Source organism: Vicia villosa, linkage group LG3 (assembly GCF_029867415.1).
Source record: "Vicia villosa cultivar HV-30 ecotype Madison, WI linkage group LG3, Vvil1.0, whole genome shotgun sequence".
In the NCBI taxonomy this organism is placed as follows: Eukaryota; Viridiplantae; Streptophyta; class Magnoliopsida; order Fabales; family Fabaceae; genus Vicia; species Vicia villosa.
This window is the reverse complement of record NC_081182.1, coordinates 111528914-111539269: the sequence shown is the minus strand read 5'-3', so window position 1 is coordinate 111539269 and position 10356 is coordinate 111528914. Positions and strand designations below refer to the sequence as shown.

The 10356-nt window shown below is 35.5% G+C and overlaps 1 protein-coding gene across 1 annotated transcript; it reads right to left on the bottom strand.

Moving 5' to 3' along the window:
* Window positions 1–3913: 3913 nt before the first annotated feature.
* On the bottom strand, window positions 3914–9932 carry LOC131662325 (kinesin-like protein KIN-12F). The gene is made up of 16 exons (XM_058932092.1): window positions 9599–9932; window positions 9402–9530; window positions 9002–9085; window positions 8761–8886; window positions 8604–8663; window positions 8437–8490; window positions 8227–8319; window positions 7956–8051; window positions 7703–7848; window positions 7026–7169; window positions 6637–6760; window positions 5738–6547; window positions 5555–5653; window positions 5425–5478; window positions 4551–5336; window positions 3914–4445 (listed from the first exon to the last, which is right to left on the bottom strand). Exons 1-16 carry the CDS (start codon window positions 9842–9844, stop codon window positions 4194–4196), a joined length of 3303 nt encoding a protein of 1100 aa, XP_058788075.1. The 5' UTR covers window positions 9845–9932; the 3' UTR covers window positions 3914–4193.
* Window positions 9933–10356: the final 424 nt, after the last annotated feature.

The window sequence follows — 10356 nt, the reverse complement described above, 5'->3', positions numbered from 1 at the left end:
GACAGAACCAGACCTAAAAACATCCGAGTGTTGTTGCTGCACGGGATCACAAACCTTAGGAGAACCACCAGCTGCTCCTACCATTTTATTGACAGTCCCACCTATCTCCAACGATTCTGTCCTCGAGAACCTGCTCTCCGGAACGGAAGAGTCGCCAGCCGGTTCCCCTCTGCTGTCCCTCGCAACAGACTGCACCTTAAAAACCTTAGAAGCACTCAACCTGGGTTCTCCAACAGACACCAGTTTACTACCCACCGGGACACCCTCAAGACCGTCTTCGACCACATCATCCGCAGCCAAACCACTAGAGCTGGAAAATTCCTCGATATCTTCCTCCGAAACTTCAGCAAAGCGGGATAATATAGATTCCGATTCAGAGGAGACCGAGACAGAATGTTCATGATCGGAGCATACAGACCCAGCAGGCATTCTAAAAGAATCCTCCGAAAGACTAATAAAGAATTGCTTACCATCGATCAAAACCGGAATCCTATCCGGAAGAAGAAAATCCAGCGAAACCAAGACTCTGATCCTGGCGAAATCGAAGAAAAGCCCACTGCCAGTGCGCTCATCTACAGCCAAAAAACTCCCAAGAGAGTTTGCCACCAAAACGAAGAACTCCGTATTCCAAGCGTGAGCCGGAACCCCTCTCATTCTAATCCACACAGGTCTGAACGAGTCTACCACACCCTTCTCCCATTTGAAAACCTTCTCAAAACAATTCTTCCACCAAATTTCACCTTCCTCAATGAAATTATCGATAATGCCCAACTCCGATTCTTCCATAAGACAAAGAGATTCACCTAACGGCGTGACCTTTATGTTGAAGTACCCTTCCATCTCGAACTTGGTTTGCATATTGTAAGTTGATCCTAAAACAATCACTTTGCCCACGTAAGCTTTATTTAATCTCTGTGTAACTTCTGACTTGACCGAATAAGACACCCGACACTTATCCCCCGTGGCATTCATCTGACATTTGTTATTCACTACATCGACGAAAGACCTGCCCCCGCCCTTAGAAACAAAGAGGCCCGAACCCGACGCCTCCACCCTGTTACCTCCTACAACCCCTTTATCAAAAACCCTGCCACCCCTCATGCCGACCTCATTCCCATGAACAAAGCGAGTAGAACGATCGAATCTCGGTATATTAGCATGAATTTTCCTACCGCTAATCTGAACGTTGTCCAGAGCAATGGCTAAAAGCCTCGAATCTTCGACCTCGCTGAACCTCGCAAAACCAAATCTTTTCCCCGCCTTATTCCTTCTAGGCGAAATAGAAACTTCCACCACCAAACCGATGCACCCAAACAGCCCAAACAAATCTCTAGCTTTGGTGAACTCAGGAAATTCAGAGATGTAAAAAGAAGAAATCTTCCCCAAACCACTACGGTTAGCACCTGTGTTGAAAGGGAAAGAGTCCCATCTCGCAACCCAGTTCCTAAAGGATTTCTTCCTCACATCTATCCATTCCTCCCCCCTCTGAAAACCAGCTTGCCTCATATCCGGAAGAGAAAAACACACCCAAACAAACACCCAAGCGAAAACCGAAAGAAGGTACAGAACACAACTACCACAAGTCCCAAATCCTCTCCCTCCACCAAGGTCCCTGATCCTAGAACCAGGAATTTAAACCGAAAATGGAGCGAAAGAAAAGGGAAAACCTAAGATAGCTATGTCCAGGACCAAGAGAAAACCGAAAGTGGTAGCTTTTCTGAGGTTTGTTTGCTTCATTTCATCATCAGCTCTATTTATTTTCGGTGGGTTTCTCTTGGTCCTGGACATAGCTATCTTAGGTTTTCCCTTTTCTTTCGCTCCATTTTCGGTTTAAATTCCTGGTTCTAGGATCAGGGACCTTGGTGGAGGGAGAGGATTTGGGACTTGTGGTAGTTGTGTTCTGTACCTTCTTTCGGTTTTCGCTTGGGTGTTTGTTTGGGTGTGTTTTTCTCTTCCGGATATGAGGCAAGCTGGTTTTCAGAGGGGGGAGGAATGGATAGATGTGAGGAAGAAATCCTTTAGGAACTGGGTTGCGAGATGGGACTCTTTCCCTTTAACTGAGTCATATTAGTCTTTCTCTTAATATTTTTTTCAAACTGGTTCTTTTTTCTACTTTTAAACTGTGACTAGATTGCTATATGTATTATTTTTGCTGACGTGGGCTTATTATTTTTTATTTCAATTATTTTTAAATCTATGTAATATTGATTCTCTTATTTATTTATTTTAATTTTACAGTTATAAATAAAATTGGAAAAAAAATTGCCATGTTAGTCCCTCTCTTTTTCAAACTAATTCTCTTTTTACTTTTGAACCGCGACTAGATTTCCATATGTATTATTTTTGCTGACGTAGATTTATTATTTGTTATTTTAATTATTTTAAATCCATGTAATATTTATTTTCTTATTTATTTATTTTAATTTATCATTATAAAAGATTTGGAAAAAAAATAAAATTTGGCACTAAGCAACTGATTCTTATTTTTTTATTTTTGAACCGTGACTAGATTGTCATATATATTATTTTTGTTGATATATACTTATTATTTTTTATTTCAATTATCTTTAAATTCATGCAATATTCATTTTCTTATTTATTTATTTGAATTTTCTAAACAAGGATTGAACCAATGACCTTTTGGTTAAGAGGGAATATTCTCTACCACTAATTCAACGGGTATTTTGACTTACAAATAATACTTATATTAATATATTTTTTTAATTATTAGCAATACTTAATATATTTTGATAATAAATCTTCAACTAAAATTCGCACCCACTAAAATCATATTTAAATATTTTTCAAAACTATTTTATATAACTTAAAATTAATTTTTAATAACATATAAAATAAAATTAATAGGATTAAATAATTTACAAAACACATCCAAATATATCCAAATATTATTAAACATGTTTGACGATACCATCAAACATATTTACAAGTTGAGTTGAGGCACAAGTTAACACACACAAATTAACAAGAAACATATTTACAAGTTAACACACACAAATCTGTTGGGTGAGCCAAAATCTGTTGAGTTGCTCTTTTAACAAACGCAATATTTTGTCTCAGATTCAGTGGTCATAGTTTACTCGCCCATCAAATTTGTCCTGACTTTGGTCTTCAATGTGTTAGGTCTCTTGCTCTATTTGACTTGGTTTTGATCCTTTCTTATTAGTTTTGCTTACATCAAACTTATTATATTCAAACAATCATAAATCAATATCAATTTCAAAATGCAAGACAAGTCCAATATAAGCATAAATCAAGCGTTTTTACTTGTTAATTTGTGTGCAAATATTCTAATGTTGTTAAATTGATGTTCATTAACAAGTTGTATCAATTTGAGGGATGTCAATCCGTAAATAATATAAGTAAATAGTATAATGGTTTAATTATATTTATCATCTTTCTTAAAATATGTTGGAAAAATAAGAGACAATTCTAAAATTGATTTATTCTCCTTAACTTGTAATTATTAACCATAAATGTTGTAACTAGTAAAATATCACATAAAAAGCATCAAATCATAATTAGTTACATTAGAATCTCATGGCGCTTCACTCTAATATGACTTTGCATAAGTTTCTCTTGTCCTTTCAATTCTCAAATAAAGAGCATTATGTCACCTTTCAACAAATGAGTGATTCCAGACATTTTGCTTTTTAATATTTGATTCCTTTGTAATAAATAATGTTGCATCATGTTATGACAATTTCTTGTTCATGAATTGAAATGTTCTTTTTTTCTTTTTTAAATCTTGGTATTCGGCCTTGCAACCGACTAATTCAAGAGGGACCAATCTCACCGTCCACTAGCGGGGCTCCGTTTAAAGTCAGAACAAAGTTCTATATGGACTGGCCCAACACAAAGATTAATTTGAAATAAAAATGAAAATAAAGTTTCTTTTAATGCTTTCTAAGGCAAAGGCAGATGTTTCAAAACATATGATTAGATATGACTTACACAAGAAAAATCAAGGTGGTAAAAACAAGAATTCAATGGTACTTACTATATTACCTATTATTAGTATACAAGCACAGAAAGAATCATACATCCCATAGACCAAGTCTTGATTGATAGATCACAGCTTGAAAAAATATCTAAAAATTGCTTTTACGGGTTCCTTTCGATCCAAGCAGGATCAACTTCCAGACAAACAGGTGGTTTTTACTCCGAACTCTGAATTAGTAATGCTCCTGATATATTGCTCCGAACTCTGATTTCCATGCTTGATCATCGTAAGCATAGGAAGAAGTTGCATTATTGTGTATTGTATCAGAATCCTCTGGATACAGTGGCTTCAATGCAGACTCTGGCAATTTGCTCTCTGTAATATATTGCTTAATGGTATTAATCTCTGTCTTGTGTTTTCTATTCAGCTTCTCCACTTCCATTTTTAACTCTTCGTTATCTCGTCGCATATTTGCAAAGTTTTCCTGTATAACATAAGAAATGTAACGATCAAAAATAATGAATCAGAAAAAACACACGCATATAGTGATGCATTGATTGAAGATCCTTTATGTAAGGTAAAATTGTACCTCAGCAACATAAGCTGCTTGTTCAGCTTCTCTTAGTCTAACAAGTAGTTCCCCGGCAGCCTGAACAGCTTCAGCAGTGTCTCGAAGTTGAATTTTCAAACAATAGTTCTCCTTTTTCAATAATTTCGACTCCCTTTCCCTCTCCATCCTCAATGCAGAAAGCTCAGCAGAAAGAGATTTGGCAAAACGTGCTTGACCTTTTTTCGAGGCTTTTGTCACTGCCTTCTTCAACTCAGATATCCCTTCCTTCATAGCATCATGCATAGAAGCCAAGTCATCATATTTCTCTTGTAGATCAGTATAGTGTTCTACCATTCTACCATGCCCGTTAACAGCTCTTTTTAGTGCATCATCCATCTCTTCTCTGCCTTTCTTCTCCAAATTCAGTTCGGTTTCCAATTTCTCTGCATGCTGGCGATACGACTCAAGGTCGGCTCTAAGTTCATCAGTAAGACAAATCCAATCACTTTCCATTTCAGTCCATCTCTGTCTTTCGTTTTCCAGCTCCTCATTCCTATTATCTTGAGAAAACACGCCACTTTTTTGCAGTTGGATGGATCTTGACATTAAAGAAGATCTAAGTTTGTCTGTAGACATTTTGACTGGTGCATCATTGCATACTTGCAGCTTTCTTCTTAGACTCTGAATTTCTTGGAGAAGTGATTCCTTCTCAGTTGAATCAAAAAAGATGTCTCTCTGAGCTAACTCATCTTGGACTTCTTTAATTTCACATTTTTCCTCTATCCTATACAGTGAATGAACATTTGAGGAAGTGCCCCACAGAAGCTGCAAATAACATAAAAAACAAATCAGAACAAACTGTCATCTGGATAGTTTCCGATTGCATAAAATAAAATTTAAGACCAAAATTGACCTTGTTTTCATCCTTCATGGAACTCATACTTTTCTCTCCTTTCAATTTCTCCACCTGTAGACAAATCCATATTGTCAGTAAATGTAAAAACCAACCACAAACATAATTCAGGAAGCCAGAATCTTAATACCAATTGATTTAGTTGTTCAATTCTAGCTGCTTGCTCCTTACAAACATTCTCGAGCTCCTTCTCTCTCATGTTGCCTTTTGCCATTACATTTTCCAAATTCTGTAAGAGCAAGAAAAAGGAGAAATGAAGTAAATAAAAATTACTTTTAAAAGATAAATAAGTTGAGGTTAAGTTGAAGCATACATTTGGAACTTTATCTGTCAAATCTGTACTACAAGACGCGCAAAGGAATGTGGAAGTTACTTCATCATTGGAAACTTTCTGTTGTAGTGTTTGATCATAAGGTTGAACCTTGTCAATTTCTGGACATGGTGTCAAAGTTAAGCGGCCAAAGGAGAAGGAACTTGAAGATTTGTTCAATGTCGAGTTCTGTTGGTGATAGTCAATTATCTGTAATCCCCTCTGGAGGCTTTCTGCCAAGAAATCAGCTTTGCTCGACTGCAATGAGGCTCGCTTATGCTCACCATGTTTCAATGATTTTCCTAAAACATCATCCCCAAATGCTGAACTCTCTTCAACAGTGTTCCTACTTCCTAGATAACTTGATGAAATAGCTACACTTTTCCTTTTGGAATTGCTGAATTTTGGAGACTCGGACAGTGGTGGTTCATCAAGTATTGGAGATTTGCTGCATGAAATGGCTGAAATGCTATCACCAACAGAATTTTCATCAGCTATGGTTGTGTCTTCATCATAATATTCATCAAAAGAATAAAACTGAACACCATCTTCGGAGACAGATATGTCTTTTGCATTCCATTCACATGAACTGTCTAATTCATCAAATTGCTGGTGTAATTGCCTTATGTCATCCTCATTGACATTTGCAGCTTCATCAGTATTACTATCTAAGTTAGATAGGAGTAGAGAACGGTTTAAGCTGACTTTCAACTGATTAAAGCTTTCTCGTGCATTCTGTCCTTGGAAGCATCCATTGATTTTACTCACAACTGAGCTATGAACATCATCGGTCTTTGCTCTAATAAGTTCTTCCTGAACCAAAGAAAACACATTGTAATCGAAAGATTGCATCAGTCTAATCCTTCTAAAATTGTTTCAAATGAAAAGCCTGGGAGTTTTACCTTCAAGTGCCGGATTTTACCACTCAAATCATCGGCCTCCTTTATTATATTAATACTTGGCTTGTTTCTAATGGATTTTATTTGCTCCCCAAATCTGAGTGTGCAGAGTGTTTCATCAATGCTCCTACAAGCAAAAAAATGGAATCTTTATCTCTAGAACACTTTCCTATTACTCTATAGATACATTTAATAGCTTTTTCCAAATATTCCTCTTATTAATACTACCAAGCTATCTTGGAAAATGGAAAGTCGAAATTTAACACATGTATGCGCAGGATAGTTTAATAATAGTTATACACAATACACGCATTAATTACACTCCTAATTTTTCTTCATATATGTGGAAAGTGCCAAAGGTACTTATAAAAAGGGATAGAGTGAGGTAGTACTTGCTATCAGGGGAGATTGAACATATTACTGAGAGTTTGGCATTTTCACCAAGTGATTCTTGTAGCAACCGAGTAAAACAAGAATTACTGCGTGGAATGTCTTCACCACGCTGAGATTTGTCGGTAAGAGCATCCACTAAATTCCTACACCAATGAAACATAACAGTCGTGAAAAACATAAAACAATTATGTGTTTGGTAATTAACTGGTGATGGAAGCAACTAATTCACACAGCTCTTCAATGATGAAGAAAAAAATTTGACTAATAAATGGAATTCTAGCCAAGTAACAACAGTTTAAGGTAATATGTTAATTGAGTGTTTCAACCTATTGAAAAACCTATCCAAACAAGTTGTAGTAGAAGATATATAAATTTGAACTAAGACGTTATTTAGGGCCCTGTTTCGATTGACTTATTTGAATTTACATATTGGCATAAGCACTTGTTGTGAGACTATTTGGTAGAGCTTATGACAAGTCCATAAGTTGTTTTCACCTTATTTCCACAAGCTCTCCATAATAGCTAATGAAAACAACTTGTATGAAATCAGTTAGGCTTTATTCTATTTTTTGTTATAGAAATAACTTATACATAAGCACTTACATGATAAGCGATTATGCTATAAACTCTTAATTAAGTTGTTTATCCAAACAATGTCTTTGTCATGGCATCTTACCCAAGCTGAGATAATGATTTCTCGATATATCTGTTCTCCCATTGACATTGGCTGCTTCCATTGTCAACTCTATCCCTATCCAGTCCGGCAAGATCAATAAGGCTGATTCGGCTAGCTTTTAAACTACTGCAACCCTTTGTGGTCCCCTGAACCATCAGTTAATAAAATCATATTTAGCATCATAAGCCATAGTTTCTTTCTCCACGCCAATAGTAGAAACGTTAGGTGGAACAATTATAAAATATGGCATTACCTTACACAAAGACTCAATTACAAAAGTGAAAATGATATGTGATCTCGAGCTATTAGAATTTAAGCTTGTTGCTCCGATCTTTCTGTTTGACAAGCCCTGCAGCACAAATGTTATAGCTGATCAATATTTGAACAAATAAATTAAAAGAAAAACAACACTGGCATTAGGCTTGTTGCTAAAATATTAGTTAACGAAAACAAGTATTCAGCTTCTTATAAAATAGCATACAGAAATCTGATTTTCAACAGTATATGCTTGGATGCTTCTCTACCTTGATCAGAATTTGAGCCACATCATTATAGCATGTGACATATTCCTCAATCAGATTCTCAACATGTAGTCCATTTTGGGGGTCATCTTTCATCTGCGATATAATATGGACGAAAGAATAATTATAATAAGCATGCAACACTTAAACCAGAAGTAGAAAATGATACAATGTTGTAAAATTGTACCACAAAGGATGGCAGTATAGACCTACCTCAAGGTTCTTCTGGTTTGGATTGAGTAAATCCCCGATTTGATCGTCGTATATCTGTTACAAAACACGGAAAGAACGCAGAAAAACAAAAATGCATTAGCAATTGTAACGGAGAAGCTCACTGCTACGTTGAGAAGCTTTACAGAGAAGTCCACGTTCAAATTTACCTCAAGAAAAGAACAACGGCATTTATAGCTGAACTGTTTCTGGTCAGACACAAGTCTCTCCTAATTTAGCAATTCAAATACAAACAGTCAAAATTCAAAAACCATAATGCAGAAATTTACTAAAGTTATGACAATTATCGTAGGAAGTAGAACATACTCTTTCAAGCTCAGAAAATAACATTTGGAATATCCGAGGAACAATTCCCTGAGGGCTACGACACGAGGGATCCTCAGCCATGGAACTCGGTGGACCCCACATTGTATAAGTCTTTCCGCTTCCAGACTAATAAAGAAGTACAGTGCAAGTAAGAATAACCTCAATATTCCGTAAAAAGTGGTGCAAAATTTATCACTAGAAAGTTCAAAAGTACAACACCAAGCAGTGCATCAATACATACCTGGCCATATGACAGAACTGAAGTGTTGTAACCAGCTAAAGTATTAAGAACCAAAGGAACGCCCACTGACTGAAAAACATCTTCCTGAACATACAACAGCTTATAAATCATACTGATGGTAAATCTTCTCTTAGGCATACATTCCCTCATTCTCACAGTAAATTCAACAAATTTACAATTACCCTTTGAACTTTATTCACATCATGTAAAACCATTATAGATCAAATCATTCAAATTCAAACTGTTCTATCATAATCTCTTGTATGCATATGAAGCAACAAAATTAAACCATATAAGTCGAATTACTTATATTTCTTCATTCTAACAGAAAATTCAAATAATTTCAAATTACTCTTTACTCAAATCATGTAAAATCAGTGAAGATCTAAAGCAAAACTACCTGATTGGAGTTAGCATCAAGAACTTCATCAAATTTGAACTGTTTATCTCCAACACACAACGCATCAGAAGAAACCTTGTTAACTATACAATCCCCCTCTTTTACATCAGGTCTAATTCTCACAACAACCTGTACCAGAACAACAAAGATTAGTAAAGTTTAAACATTGAAAAATGAAACAAAAAATGTGAACTTGCCTTGACATGTGGGTTGTTTCGAGAAAATTGGGGTTTAGGGTTTAGTTGAGTTTGATGATGGGTGATGGGTATGTTTGAATGGATGGGAGGAATGTTTTCAAGATTAGATTTGTTGCGGTTTGAAGAATTGGGTTTGCGGAAGGAGGAAATTGGAAGAAGCTTTTTGATGGAAGTGGAAGAGAAGGTTCCGAAGAAACCATTATCTGGGTTGTTGTTGTTGTTGCTGATCTTTTGCTTCATGTTCATGGTTAGAGAGAGAAAATAGATTCAAATGTTGGAAAGAGGGGGAAGAGGAAGATGAGACTGTTTAGCTGAGATGAACGTTATGAAAAAATTTTGAAATATAAAAGGGTCGAAGTAACTTGTGCTAATTAAGAAGTAGAAAGTTTTATATTGGAAAAATATTAAGTTTTAAATTTAAAAAAAATAATAATAATGCAAAAATTTCTATTTTAGTTTTTTAATACATGTTTTAGGGACACAAATTAGCTTTTTTTTAAATGATTTTTTTTTTAAGTTTATCTTGTTCATTATCTAATCTAATCTAATTTTAATATACATTTATAAAAATCAAAGTACTTGAAATTTTCATATTAACCCTTTTGATTTTAAGTTTTAACTTTTTTAACTAGTAAGAAACGCGTGCTATCGCACGGGTCCCGTCTGAATTTATATTACAAGGTTATCAGACCATCATTTATAAAGTATGAATTCATTCTTCAATTGATTGGCATTCACAACTTTTAAACATTCATTCG